The 15,817-nt window shown below is 40.3% G+C and overlaps 1 protein-coding gene across 13 annotated transcripts in view; it reads right to left on the bottom strand.

Annotated features, from left to right (window-relative positions):
• Positions 1-1,075: 1,075 nt before the first annotated feature.
• Positions 1,076-15,817, bottom strand: part of MAPK10 (mitogen-activated protein kinase 10) — a 120,578-nt gene continuing 105,836 nt past the window's right edge. For 12 of the 13 annotated variants that reach the window (XM_068680532.1, XM_068680534.1, XM_068680538.1 and 9 more), the window contains 3 exons: positions 9,970-10,033; positions 9,306-9,383; positions 1,076-8,391 (listed from right to left, as the gene is read on the bottom strand). In XM_068680532.1, the coding sequence (XP_068536633.1) occupies positions 8,249-8,391; positions 9,306-9,383; positions 9,970-10,033 (285 nt within the window). In that variant the 3' untranslated portion in view covers positions 1,076-8,248. Of the gene's footprint in view, positions 8,397-9,305; positions 9,384-9,969; positions 10,034-15,817 lie in introns of all 13 variants that reach the window. The other variant, XM_068680539.1, reaches the window with a different exon arrangement.

Raw genomic sequence — 15,817 nt, forward strand, 5'->3', positions numbered from 1 at the left:
TCCCTATCTTCCTCATTTTGCAGTAGGAATCACAAAGCCCAAATTTCCTTGTTACTGGAAGCCAGAGGTTTGTATTACATTTAATTTAGCCACTCTCGGCATACACAAATAGGGGAAAAATAAACCTTGAAAAGTCTCCTGTTTTAGCAAGTCAGAGCAAAAATACCAGCTCTGCACAGTATGTTTGAAAAGCTATTTAGCTACAAACCTTAACAATTTCTCCCTTTATAGTGCTTACAAGGTACTTGAATTCCCTCTTTTATATAGCCCTCCCCAGACCACTTTGCTTTGACAGAAGACTGTGTTTTTGTTTTGTTTTTCAATCTCATGATAAATCCAAACATAATCCATTGTGTATTATGGTTTGACTTACTTGGAGATAAAACAGGGCACAGATAGCTTGTGCAAGAAGGGAGAAAACCAGCAGTGTTTTCCAAAAGGCAGCACCTCTCACCTTTCTGTTCCTTTTCACTTGAAGCATAGTGCAGTATCATTAACTTCTCACCTTTGTGCTCCTTTTCACTTGAAGCAGAGTGAAGTACTTTTAACTCTGTGAAAAATCAGGCCAAGACAGGCCACAAATAACAACTACAGTTGGTATGTTGTTTTTCCTATTTTGTTGCTGTTAGTTTGATTTTGGTTTACTTTTTTTTTTTTTTTTTAATGGGGGAGAAGATGGGAGAAGGAATAAAGAGCTTTTACTTGGCTGTTTTCCTTCATTCTGTCCAGTCACCTCGTCATTTTTTTCTACATAATATTTAGGCAGTCAACCAGAGGAATAAACTCATAAGCCACTTGAAAACAGTCCGAGTCTCACAGACACTAAGGTCCCTTTACATGCCTTTAGTGCCATAATTGCTTCTTAAAATGAGCAGTGACTGCCAGGGTAAAGCCTACGGAACACATCACATGGAGCACTAACTGGTTTTGTGATCCTGGCAACTTTCACATGTTTACAGCTTGATCTGAGTCCCCTAGTGAGCACTGCAGGAAAAGCACCAAGATGCCAGGAGGACTGCATGAATGTACTTGGCCTCTTTTTCATTGATAACCCCTTATGCCATTCAAATAGGACTCCAGAATACACTATTTTAATTAGCAAAGCTTGTTTTTAAGTAAACAACACACAACACTCCTTCTAGAACAGTCACAGTCTCCCCTGCTAGACATACAGGCTTTTTGGCAAGATCACATTCAAACAGCATGAAATTCACCTCCGTGTGCGGCCCCCTTTGGCGGCCTTTGCTCCGCTTTAGCCTCCACTTGGCCGCTCTGAATAGCAGCAAGTGGCACGTAGGATAAGGACCAAGATTCGCTACAACCTTCCTCCCCCCAAAAAGATGGTCCGAATCCACATCTGTAAAGATCAGCAGTTTTTTTTCCCCCCACTATAAGGTCATAAAGGTGTAATATAGGCGTCATGCATAGAGTACATACCATATTTGAATTGAGTCCTGTCCCTGCATGACTTTGAGCCCCAGCGAGAGTACAGATGCACAACACATTTAATGAAGCCCTCGATCAATGTGGTTTACTGCATTGTGCTGTTTATTGGGAACATGGCAAAGTCATCCAACCGACAGGAGTCAGGACAGCAGTGAGAAGTAACTCCATGAGGAAGCTCTGACAGGATTCCTTTTGACAAGTGGAGAGAATGAAGTTCCCGTCCTAGTTCAGTAATTGACAAATGAACAGAAATCAGAAATCATTGATGCAACATTGACCCATAAAACACTGATGACTGAGGTGGAGTTCTCCCCTGTATCCACACAGGGAACAACAGAGAGTCAGAGAATAACAGGGTAAGAACAAAACAATACGGAAGAAAGGTCGGCTCCTTAACAGACGTCACTACTGCGGTCCACTCACGCTGGCGCTGGTTCCAGCTTTCAGCTACAACCGTGCAACAAATTGGACATGTCTCATCTTCCAGTCTTGATACGAAACTGTTGCCGTTGTTGATTTTCTGTTGTTGGTTGAGTTTTTTTTTTTTTCCTTTTTTTTTTTCTTTTTTTTAACTATGTTTATCAACACTGATACATTACAGATCTTGTTAGTTATACTTTGAAGTCTGATCATGCAGAACTACAGGCAGGTGCAACTTAGATCTTATTACAAGATGGACATGGCAAGGTGAACAGTTGTTTTTGCTAGTTAAGATCTGGAGCTTTGTTACTGTTGTGGCTTTAATATATACTGGCCATAAGTCCCACTTACTCCATTTACTAAATATACATGATTCTCTATGTACATTGAAACCTCCAGCACCCTCCTTTTCAGCACATGACTGACTTAGGAAGAGGTCAGAGGTCGACCATATTTAGGCATACAGTGGCCTTACTGCAAAAAGGTCTATCAGTAGTCGTGTGTTGGATTATTACATATTAGTTACAGGAAAAAAAAGTCAATACAACTATTTACATTATAAATATCTTGCTTTCCAGAAGACAAGAATGGCCCTGTTCAGTGAAAATTAACAAAAGAGACAGGGTTACCTGTCTGAAACGATAAACGTGGTAGGGATACATTTATTTCCCAAACTGACCGTCTTCCTTCAATATGTGCTTTTCATCCTTTCACTCACAGGTAAAAAGGCACCATAAGCCTCAGCTGGAGTTTTTCAACATTCTTTTGTCAAATCAAACCCTTCTTAAAACTCAAACTTGCCATGGGTCGATGAGCCTGAACAGAAATGAAGTTAAACAGTTCACCTCTCACAATTGATAGTTAATTTGAAAAAAAAAAATAAAAAAATCAGGCTGCACTGGCAAGTTCCTAATATGTTAAGCAGACTGCACTAAATTCCACTGGACAGGTCTATTTTACAGCTCATCAGTGAAGATGACACATTCACCATTCCCCTGTGCTCCCTATCTTTCTAATTAAGACATTATTTATGTGTGGAATATTCAAACCTTATGCACAATTATGTTCTTTTGGTGTGCACGTGTGTGAAAAAATCACCTTGAGCTTGCAGATAGGTAACCGTGTCCTTTGTAAAGTGGTGGAAGTTCAAATAAGCACAGCCATCAGATGCTTGAAGATGTGTGATTATGTTAGTTACAATTATGCTCTTTATCCACAATGAGAATTTGAATCAAATATGAATACAAAGGTGAAGTTCTAAAAATCACATCCATTTGCACTCCCTCTCTTTCTTGCGCGTTCACACACACACCATAAATGTAAAGTAAATCACTAACTCAAACTTCTTTTTTTGCCAGACCATTAAAAGGAAAGCCTAATTCTCCCCTGCAGGTTGCCTTGCCCATTGCTGTCCCTGGAAGCACGCAGCATTTGTCGGAAAATGTGTTATTGTCGTTGTTAGGCATGTTTGAATTCGCATGAAGATTTAAAACATCAGTATACAAAAAGACCTGCAATTAGAATTATTTGATCATTTTAAATACTGCAATATTTATAATACAACTAACTGTGGCTTTTAAAAGTTATTTTGAATTCAAATATTTCTAGTATATTTTACAATGATTTCAGGATATTCAAAACATTTTTTTTTTGTTTTCTTTTTTTTGAGGTGGGAAATTTGCTCAAACTGACTCCCTCGGGCAGTTTTCATTTTAACTGTTAGCATATTTTCATGAGATGGGATGCTGGGGGGAAAGCAATCTGTGTCCTGTAATGTTTATCAGTGAGCACCAATCCAAATCAATTTAGTAACAGTATTTTCAAAAAAATCCTAAAGGCATGCCAACAAGTCTAATTTCTTCAGAATCATTATCCCAAAGGTAAAGCAATATATGTGAAGGTAAAACCTAACAGATGAACACTCTTGGTTATAAACTTAGAAGAGTGGCACATTATCATCTGGCTTGGGTCATCTCTTGAGGCCAGCATCATGCACGAACTGATGATTTCCAGAAGAAAAACACCAGTGCACTAGGGAAGCACCTCATCAGGCTTTCTGTGGCTTCTTTTTCTTTTGGTAAGTTACCATACTTGCACTGCATTTTAAGCTCTCTTTTATATAACACGGACTTGAAGATTCCTGTGTGTTTCTATGCCACGGAAATGGAGATAGTATGGGAGGGTTCCCAACCACAGCGTGATTCGCATAAATCACTTTGTGACCACCTCAAACAAATATCTGAAATCTCTGAAGGTATGTTACATTCTAGCAGAATATATTCAAAACTCACAAGATACTGTTCTGACTACTGAGTAAGCATCTGAAGAGTGATTTCAAAAATTATAAAACATTTTGGATTGAAAACATACATAACCTTCCATCAGTTTGAAGCAACTCAATACTTTTTCCTCATTTCAACTCACCAGTGAAAAAGAAAAGGGAAAGAGACCTCTTAGGAGCAATTCTGACCTTTCGTATTTTTTTTTTTCTCCAAATTTCTCGTGCTATCCAGAAGTAATCCACCTGAAAATAAAGCTGGAACATTTATCAGTGACTTCTCTACTTTCTCAACGCTATTTTTTGCTGCTAGTGCTCTGATTAGCCATTGATAATTATGATGCCTGTCATTTTCCTTGCCCTGCTGATAGTTATCTTAAGTGAGCCACCTGGGACAGAACTTCTTAGGCTATTCAGACACTTAAGATACAGCTGAGCTCTGTGGCATATTTTCAGAAATACCCAGGTGTCCAGCTGACATTCGTGCTGACAAACAATACACACACCTATGCCCCCTTCTGCCAATAGGCAGGTTGCTGCTTCAGTGCCCAAACAATCTGAAAAATCTGTCATTAAATCTTCGTGCTTTGCCCCCTTCCTACATCTCTGTAACAGTGGCAATTCTACATACGGCTACAAACCTGAGAATGAGGTGAAATTATTACTCAAGTACTACGTGTTAACTTGATAATCTAGGAGGTAGACTTGAAAGATCATTGGCAAGAAAAAAAAAATGCATTTATCATGACCACACTGCATGGAACATTGGAATAATGAGCAGCAAGACAAAGAGAAGGGTCTCAAACTTCCAGCATCTGAAAGAAAAATACCTGTGCACCTTAGCGTAGCTACGGATTGTCGTCACTGCCATCTATTATTCAAGGTTACTGCGTTCCTGTATGATACCAGCTGACTACACCAACCTCCCAGGCAAAAGTAGAACAAAGGATGCTGTTCCTACCTGATGGCTGCCTCTTCAGTTTGGACAGGACCATACAAGGACCAGGACTGAAGGGAACTATTGCTGTTTCTTTTTTTTTTTTTTTTTTGTCAATGGCTTTTTTCTGCTGTCCAGTGTGGACAGCCACAAGTCTCCTCCCACTGCCAGAGCTGCTCACCGAGGAGGCTGACTAATTGAAGGATAGAACGAGATGCACTAATTGTTACAGGCCCCATTTCGACAAGGCACTTAAACACATGCTTATGTCGATCACTGCTGAACAAAGGACAAAAAAAAGCACATGCTACTCAGAAAATTAGACACACATCCCTACAGTCTCCACAAAATGTGTTTACAGCACTGGTGCTTAGCAGAATCAGGGCTTCTGGGAATAAAGCTGTATATGTTCTGTGCTGGGGGGTTATTTACTGCCCATCTGCAGGACATTTTCTGCAGTAACCGGTTCTCTCCCCAACACTAAGGAAATCAAACAAGACTAAATTATACCACTGGACTATGTGTAGGGTTTTTTTGGCTTTGTCAGATAAAACACAGATGATCTGCAAGCATCCATCTACTACAAATGGGTTTTCTGCTACTGTCTGTGCCACATCTCCATATCATCACTGGCGATGAGCTGTGATTATTCCTAATTCCTACATTCTGCATCTGCTGTATTTTTGCAGTTCCACTTAGCTTTGAGAGTAGTTTGTTTTTCTTTTTTTTTTTTCTTTTTTTTTTCTTGTTGGTTAAATAACACACTAAAATGCTGAAAAATAAGGAACTTAAAACAGATGCTAGATATCTGAACGCTACTAATATATACCTGTTATCATTTAAATCTGGAGGCGATACATTCCATTATTGCTAAGAAGTCACCCTTGAAGTTATTGCCTTCATACCCAACAAGGCATTGCTGTTTACCTTTGAATACTTCTATGACCACTGGCTTTCAAGTGAGCATTACCTCACTGAACAACAACTTGATGCTTCATGGCTTAAGAGAGAATATTGCTAAATGTTTTAGCAGTAGTAAATTATTGCTTTCACTATTACTACTCTGAGTTTTTAGAAAATCACAGACCTAATTTCATTTTTTTTTTCCCAGAAAAAATCTACCAAAAATATCCTTGGAGAAAAAAAAATACACCATTTCTTACAGCAATTTGGAGGCAGCTCAGATCCACCACCGGACCTGAACCTACTTTTTACCCATATCTCTCTTATCTTCCCTCCTCCCCACCCTGAAGAGAAGCTTTCTTTTGTTTTCTTCCCTTGGAAGAAAAACTGACTTGCTACTCAATTTTTTTTTTCATACTGCAGAACAGTACGTTTGTAAGCCACCTAAGTGAACACTTCTATTTTTGGAAAATTTTGAATATGTAATGATGAGTGATTTTAAAGTATCCAATAATATATTCTAAAAAAAAATCTTTTTGACTTTTGGAAAAGCATTCCAGTGTTATGTCATTTTGTTTTACATGGCACACACTGGCAAGAGGAGAGATGACACACATTGTAGTTAATTTCCAGCTCAGGTGATTATGCTCTTGCAGTGGAAAATGCCAGTTGCTGTTTTAACTGGAAAAATACTCAGTTCTGAAATGGAATGTGTAGTTTTGCCCTTCTCCGATACAAACACTTGCTGTCACTTACCACTGGGAAGCCTATGTATTCTCTGGCACAACCCGAGTTCTTTGGCGCTTGTCAGAACTGGACTGATCTGTATTCTTGTCTATTCTTACAACTCTTTGTTATTAGAGAACAGGAATACTAGACCCACTCACTGTGTGGATCTTGTCCATGTAACACAGCTGGTAAAACTTCCCAGGGAGTTAGGTGATTTGCCACGAGCAAGTAAACAGCCAAAAGCATCCAGGACAGCCTGTTCTCTTAGTAGTGGAGGCTCCTGTAAGGGAATGATTAAAGGGAGAACAATCTCTAAGCTGCAAACACACCGAGAAGGAGAGGGTTGCAAATTTCCTTTGTTTAACTCAGTAAAAACATACGCATGAAATAAAATCAAATTTTGCATGTCTTTTTGACCAGTCTACCTGTTCCCCAACCTTCTCATACCCCCTAAGACATAAACATAGCTGGAACTCACAGTAGTGAGCCTATTTGTAAGCTAAGATGATAACTCAATATTGACAGGAAGAGTTGCTTGCTGAGATGAAGCTTTCTGGGCATAAACACGCGTAAAAACCATTCATTCTTGTTCCCTGTAACTTGCAAAGATACATGTGCTTCCTTCTAACCTGGTCTTAGCCTGGCTTATCTGCTCTAAAAATCAGAACAATTCCTAATATTCACACACATTTTCATGTGCAGCTCTGTGGCATCTTCTTTCAATACAAACTGGTTACTATCTCAAAATATATATAACAAGTCTCAGCAGAAATTTTGGTGCTACATCTTCAAGTCTCTGAGGGAGCCTCAGCTCGATGTGGTTATTTTCACTTCCACAAACCCTCACGCAAGATATGCAACCTCATCAATGACCAAGGAAACAGCCTGTGTACTGGTGGTATCACAGAAGTATTTATGCAGTTCACCTGAAACGGGCCATTTAGTTGTGGAGTGCATACTGAGGATGTATGCAGGTGCACGTGCTCCTATAGGCACACAGCTGCATACACGGCCAGAAGCCTGTTGGCGTGTGTGCTATTTGTATAAGGAGAAAAATGCCTGTATATTCTGCCTCAGTGAGCAGAAGACAACAGAACAGAAAGTGAAGGCAGATATACACTTGGATGTTTTAGAGTGGTTACTGCACACCTTGTCATGCCAGTGTGAAAAGGACAGTTGCAAGTTGCTGGTTTTGCAGCCATTAATTTTGCATCTTACGGGGACAGACAAAAAAAAAAAAACCATGGATTAGAATAATCCATGTTTTTGTTTTTTTTTTTTACCCCCCAGTAAGCATCATTGGAAGAAGACCAAAGCAGAGCAACTATAAGTTAAATATACACTCGAGCTTAGCTGCATTACATAATTCTGTAGGAGAAGCAGGCTGGAAAGATTTTTTTGTTTGTTTCATTTAAATCTTTGTTGTTTCTTTTTTTTTTTTTTTTATTTCTCTTCATCTCTTAACTCGTGTTACTTTTTCCTCCTCAACTACATCATCCTCTGAAGAACGCTGGGTTTCGCAGGCAGGCGGCTAGTCACCTGCAACAACCGAGGGGTCCCGCAGAAGCTTCCAGGCTGCTGTCCGTGTCAGACGCCAGAGTTTGATCCGTGGACATGGATGAGATGTCATTGACAGATGAGGACGGAGGGAGGCTTTCACTGCTGTTCACTGCTGCACCTGTGCTACGAAAACGAACACCAACGTGATTAAACCTGAAACCCCACAACTTCTTGCAGTTTAGGAAAAGCAGAGAACAGTCACCCTGTGGCAACAGGCATGTAAGTACACAGACCATCTTAAGCAACACTAAGCTGAATATGGACCACACAAACTTCAGACATTAGGTAACACCCAACAAGATTTTACCAAGAAATTCTCTCCCTCGAGTTTGTTTTGAAGAGGTGTAGCTCATATCATGTCTTATCATCACTCCACTTCTTATCTAGGCTTCTTAGAATTACAAAGCACCCAGCGATCAGTTGTCAGCTAGGATCACACAGGCATCATCATGATTCAAAAAAGGAGTAACAAACCAAATCAAGCCAGCAAAGCCTCCAGGCACTCTGATACAAGCCTAGTTCTTGTAGGCACTTTAGTAGAATGGGGAGGCATCAAATCATCTAGTGACAGTGCAGAAATGAGTGTGGGGGAGGCAAAGCTTGGTTCTTCCATAGTTATGGCCTAGGAGACCAAGCCCAGGATTTTGGTTGTGACAGTATTTTTGGGCATCCTGCTTTACCCTTCCTTTGTAAAATGATGGTAATACCATGTTTGAACCTTACAAATCACTCAATCTCTAAGATGAAAAATGAACCTGTATGAGATTATCAGTAACACGATTCAAGATTTATCACACCCATAAATATTATAAAGTGTTAATTACTAGAGCAACTATGTCTCAAATACCAAGCAGAGCTATTTTTGAGTGTTCACACTGCAGTTCTGGTAATCAAGCTCAACCCATTAAAAGTGCTGAATTCAACTTCTGAAATTGATCTACATAACTGCTAGTGCAGGCCAAGTGCTTCAGTTCCTTCTGTTTTCCTTTTGCCAGTACAGACAACACACAGTTATTCAATGGGGCTGAGTACCTGAAGGAGAAGGCTGTCCTTTTACTACGCCATTTTTAGTTTTTTCTTCAGAATTCATTACTTCTTTGTAGATGAGTTCTGGAAAACAGAATTGCAACAGTCACAAACAGGAACCAGTGCCTGTGATCAGGAACAACAAAATCAGGAAACAGCAGCCCTCCTATAGGTGCATGGGGGCTACCCTACGTTGTCTTCATGAGTCTGACAGCTCTATTTGCCTAAGACCTCACTCTTGCATTCCCTTCCTCTGTGACCACCTCTTTTTGGAGCTGAATTGAGACAAATCAGGTTAAACTAGAACATGTGAATTGTTTAATGCTCCACTGCCCAGAAATGAAGCAGCAGAATAATACAGCATTATCAAGTATAAGAAAACTTCCGATCTATCATCCTGCTACACAGCACTCTCTTTGGCAGATGATCAACTTAAATTTCAATGTAGCATTGTAATCTGCACTCCGGAGTTCCTGTTAACCTGTGCAGGTAACGGTGGTTCTCAGGACGTTCCTTTTATCTTGTGTTCTCATTACAAAAGGACCAGTTTGCTGGTTTCAATTCTTGCTGTGATAGGAATTCTTTTAGCTTTAGAGATGCACTTGGTAGTGGGACATGGCTTATTTGCCACAGAAATACCCCTTTCCATATAATCCTAAACTGTGATTACCTTTCCATTCCTCGATTGTATGTTCCCTTTCATCCAGCTGTTTATCGTATATCTGGGGAGGCGGCTGCAAGAGAAATAAAACAATTTATCAGATTGTTCTTTATATTGCAAATAACTAGGAGTAAAGATCAATTCTCCTCTCTCTCTTTATAATCCATCCTGTTTATGCAAAACCACATGAACCATATCTGAATATTAAAGGAGTTAACAGTTCTGGAAATCAACACTTTATATAGAAGAAAACACAATACTTCTCCCTCTTCCTCTTTTAAACAAGAGGCATAGTTGCAGTGCAATAAGACCCTGGTCAATAATGCCATCATTCCGCTTGCACCGAGCCCAGAAATCCCACACACGGGTTGTGTACTGCTCAGCCACTTGGCCAGCCCAGCACCTTGGATTTCCTAGCGGGGGAAAGCAGAGGATGCTTGGTGAAGGCATGGAAGCCCCAGGGGCTAGGAATTCAAAGAGGAGTTGCAGGAGCTGTCTGCTGGCTCTTGGCTTTTGGCAGCAGCAGTGGGTGAGGCTTCAGAGCCACTGTCAGGCACAGCAACAGCCCCGCTGCTTCTCTGCCAGATGGAAGCCAAGCAAGTCAACCAAGTTGGACGGGAATATCCTGCAAGTACCTTCCTCTCTAAAGCTTCAGTGAGGTTACCCACAGTACAGGCTCTGGGTAAAATAACCCCTACCACGCGTCTACACTCTTTTTATACCCGCCATTGAAAACGGTGTATTTCTCCCCAGCCAGAAATAGCAAGATTGATTCCTTCACTACTGTACTTCTCAAATGTGCAAATTACAGAATCAAAGGCAAAGATCAGATGCACATTCCTGGCCTCAGCTCACACAACCACAAAATCCTTGGCTTATGTCTCCCCTAATTTATTTCAGCTATGTCTTAAGCAGGCATAATTGGGTAACAGTCAGGAAGAAAAGCTGCAGTCATTATTTCCTAGATCAACACATTCTGGAAAGGAAGGCATTTTCCAGGGAGAGAGCCCAAAACAATCTCACTTGTTACCAAACTGCTAGTTATGAGGAAAGCAACTGATTGAGGGTGAGCACCCAAACTCTGTATTTCACATGCAGTGGGATGCCAGAAACTGCACCTGCTCAGAGCATCCCACTGCTGTGCTGGTGTTCATACTGCAGCCTGGTACGTATGAGCCAGGAGAACCCACAGCTCTGAGATGTGTCACTGTGATAATGACACAAATAAGTGCCTCTGCTTCTCACAGGCAGGATATATTTATTACCTCTAAAGCCTGTGCAGAACACAGGTGAGGGGAACTCCACTGAGAGGCCAGGCCAGCACCCTCTCCCTGAAACAGCAAAGCTTTCTCATCTGAATTTCCTCATTCATTTCCTAAATCTTTAGGACTCGTTCAGGACATTTTCATTGATTCTGAGGCACAGTGCTGAGCTGAGAATACCACAGGAGCTTGAGGAATGAAGTTTTCCTGCAATCCTCATTAATGTTAACAAGAACCACTGAGCTTAATGCATTACCATCAACCTAAATAGTCCCCTTCAGGCTGACTGCTTAATTTTTCCTTTTTTTTTTTTTTTTTTTTTAAATTTTCTTTTTAACCAGCTTCTAAAATTAGAGGGAAGAGGAGATGTTTGTGACGCAGACACTGTCACAGCAGTGAAGATGACAGAGCAGCTGTCATACCTGGATCCTCCACTAGCACCTGACTTCAGGCTTTACTTGGTGTAAAGGTTAGCCTAAAAATGACTTTCCTGCCTAACTCAAATGGCTGACAAAATGACCGAACTCATCACAGTTCATTTTCTATATGCATACAGTTGCAGTACTGTAGATACCCTAATACATCCTCCCAACTGAGAATTACGTGCTAGTTGGTACATGTTTCAGAAAAAGTATCATCAGGCTAGCATTAACACAAAGCAGAGTAAAGACCAGGCCTGTGGGTGGCAGCATCTAGCTTTTTTTTTTTTTAAACTGTTTTCTCCTCAAATCAAATCGATTTGTAGGCAATTGAATTTGCAACAATAACAAAGAATACGGTCTGTATGTGGATGCAAAAAGGAAGGAAGGAATGGTATTTTTCTTGTACATATTAATTGCTTGCTGTTTCAGTGGTTCTCATGTTCTAAATTATACCAATTTCTCAAGTATTTTTGCAGAGTGTTTAACTTTCACTGAATGTAACAACAAAAAAAAATCAGGAAATACACATATGGGTCTTTTTCTAAATTATAAAAAAAGGAAAAAAGGCACCATTCTGCAAGTGGTCACACAAACAGGAGATAACTGGACTCACTGAACACCTTTCTAACATCCAGGAGGAAAAGCTTCTCACCAGGGTGAAAAAGCAAGACATATATTGAGGCTGATGAATTCTTACTTCACTAAAGCAACATGGACTGGTTTGCATACGACTGCTAGGAAGTGAAGGCAATGGGCCTGAGCTCCCATGTGAATAAAGCAGCTCCCACATGAATAAAACAGCTCCCATGCTACCCCTGCCTCTGCGGAGCTGGTGTCAGCACAGTGCAGACCATAGGATGAGCTATTTTTAGAAAAAGCTTGGCAGGAAGAAAGCTTGCTTCTGCATCTGTTCCTGGCCTCACAGGGTCTGGAGCAGAGGACAAGGCAACGACAGAGCTGGCCATATATAAAGAGCAGAGGCACCAGAGGCTGTAAAAATGAAAGGTGTGAGGTTAAACAATGGGTTATATGGCTTAGGTCCCAGAATAAAAGGTGAATATAAACATTCTTTGGTGCTTTGCTACGCCTTCAGTTGTATTACTGATAACATTTATACATTTCTTTTTGCAGTGCAAACAAGTACACCAGGGCACTGTCAGAAGAGGCTTGAAGTCTCTCTGGCTAGAGAGGAAAATATCAAGGGCTCTGCATATCACCCAGTAGTGCCTGGGGAGCCCACAGCTGGCTGGCTCTGGGCTCAGCTAGGGAGGTGGCAGAAGAGATGCCTCTGCCTGTGCTGCTTGGAGCCTTCAGAGCCTCTTGGAAATCTCACTCAGCCTGTAGTTTGCATCAAGGAAACAGTGGTCAGCTGCACTGTAAGGGTGCCATGCAGCAGGAGTCGTGGTTACTTGGCTACATGCAGACAAGAAAACAGCTTGCAGGTATGTTCCAGCAAGCTGGAAAATGCTTTAATTTGGTTTGGAAAAGGGAAAAAAAAAATAAGAAGAAAAAAAAGAAAAGGAAGAAAGGAAGAAAGATCTCTTTCTTCTAAAACTACTAGTTCCCACTGACAATAGCAAAGACTGCCGCAGTAGCTCTGTTCAGCTTCCATAATTAATCAGCTATAAATGGATAGATGTTGCTGACTAGAGAAAATATCTGTACCCATGTACAAAGCAAAGCTGCAAATTTCTTTTGTGAGACAGCAGATGTGCAGCACAGACCTCTGAGCAAAAACCCAAACCCTGCAACTGATTGCTAAAAGACCCAGTGGCAGATCACCAAAGAGTTCGGATACATCTGAATAAATACAGGGCTAAACAAGAGAAGAGAATACCAGAAAAGCTGCACAGCCTGACGAGCCTTGATTTTGCCACTGAAACATCGCATGTTGTAAAGGTGACACTGAAGAAAAACCTTTGAAGTGTTTTTTGCCAAGGTCACAGAGCTCACAGGTAAGTAAGAGGTGATTTGTTTTGGTCTTTTTTTTTTTTTTTTGGACTACCTATGGCACCTGAAACTACTTTTGAACAGGTTGTATTTTAACAGCTGGACATAGATTGTTTACAGACAAACGCTGAACAATAAAACAACAGTTTCTTTTTTGGATGGAGAGGACCTTGGGCTGAGATCCACCAACCACGCTCTTCTCATAACCCCTGTAGGAAATGACACCACAGTAATGGTAAGATGCAGCAGCTTGGCATACAGAGAAAAATCAATGATATTTAACAACTCAGACCCTCCCTCAGGGGTGGTTCTAGATGCAGACATATCCCAGTGTAACCAAGTCCTATGAAAATAAAACCAGTGAAGAAAGAAAGCAGTGTGCATTACAGTGAAAAGCAAATCCAAAAAATACACCACTGTTGTAAAACTCTTAGTAATATACAGAAATGCTTAAAAAGGACACTTTTAACATCCGCTCTCACAGTTTTCTAAGAAATCTCACTTCTAATGGATACGTCAGATAACTACAGATGCAGTTAAATCTAAGTTGAATTTTGGTATCAGCTAATGGAAAGCAACAGATAATAATCTGCAACAGATTTTAATACCAGATGTGATGCGTGGAATGGAGTGATATTGTTCCCAAGTAAGAACCAAGATGAAATCATGCTGATATTCAAGAGATTGCAAAATGAAGCGATTCCTTCATCATTTATAGGTGAAAAGTTTGAAAGATTAAGTCCTAAGCAATTCTATTACCTAAGAATGTGATTTGGTACTGATAAGCAGCTCTCTTCCCCCTTCTAAATCATCTCTAATGCCAGTGGTAAGGAAAGAATCAGACTGGAGACCAAGCTGCTCAAGCCAACACCTTCACAGAGAACAAGCAGCACAACTGTTCTCAAGTTCACTTTCAGAGCTGCCCAGTTGGCAACGCTGAAGCTATTCTGAAGCACATGCCTAGGAATTAATTCTACTGACATACTGTGTAAACATTTTGGGATAAAAACAGTGACACGTGTACAGACACCACTGTATAAACATTAGGGGAGATATGGAAACCAAAGTATCAGATCTGGGACTTGCAGATAATCTCAGTGCAGTGTAAGAATGCATAGGAACTTCAAAAAAGGTAGCTGCATAAATGACAAGTCTCAAGCACAACATTTTCAGACAAGAAAGCAGAATTTAATAAGACATCAGGGAGCTATTCAGATTAGGTACAATAAACACAGTAAGTAGTCTGTGTTTGTAGGTGGGGAATGTTAGAAATGTCTTTCCTAAAAAAAAAAAAAAAAAAAAGAATAGAGCACTTGAAGGGAGAAAAGATATCATGTGTCTCATTTATTCATGCTAATAGTCCAAATATTGTTATGTACATCTAGATTGGTAACAGATTTCAACAGTTCCAAAAATCTAAGGAATTGACACAATCATAAACATACATTACCTGTAGAGATATGTTTTTGTACTATTTTAAGACACATTTTAATTGTAAGTCAGAAATCATCTTCTAAGTGAGTAACACTATTCAAATGAAATTTAGAGCAATGATGTACTCTTGGGAGAACCTATTGCTGTGATTTCTTATCAAAGTTTCTGTGGCAAGCTGGGTGGGCTGAAAAGAAGCTGACTATCAAGCTTAGTAGGACGGACATGAGAATTTCCTCCAAGTCTGTTTACCCACTCAAAAGGTAAGTTGAATAACTGTGCAATGCCTGTTTCTACCTATGAACGCAATTGTTTCAGAGCTGTTGGGGTCTTTGGATATGGTTTGTTCTTTGAACAAGTCTGTGGAGTCACAGCACTGTTTGTGTAGCCTCATGCTGTTATTGAAAAGCAAGTACCACAGTTTCTTCCTCTGCTTATCAGGGAATCACAACATGATATTTAAGGCAGACCAGAAAAGTATGATGCTGTTACATGTCAGGAGGAAAAAGGGTATTGCTTTCCTACCACTTCTTATTTCTGATAGAGTCTTTGCCCATTAGAATGAGACATAATAGTTTTATTGCCCCCAGACAGCCTGTGAAGGACCATAAACTTTTAATAGATGTGTGAAAAGGGATTGTAACTCTCTCGCTAGTCTGCTTTTTAACTGGACAGGGCTATTTTATCTGGTCCTCACACACTCAAAATGCCATAAACCTGGGCAGATGTAGAGGGTCATTACCTCCAGGTGAAACCTGGACACCAAATGCTCTTAACCCTCTTCAGTGCTCT

The sequence above is a fragment of the Anas acuta genome, chromosome 4 (assembly GCF_963932015.1).
Source record: "Anas acuta chromosome 4, bAnaAcu1.1, whole genome shotgun sequence".
Taxonomy (NCBI): Eukaryota; Metazoa; Chordata; class Aves; order Anseriformes; family Anatidae; genus Anas; species Anas acuta.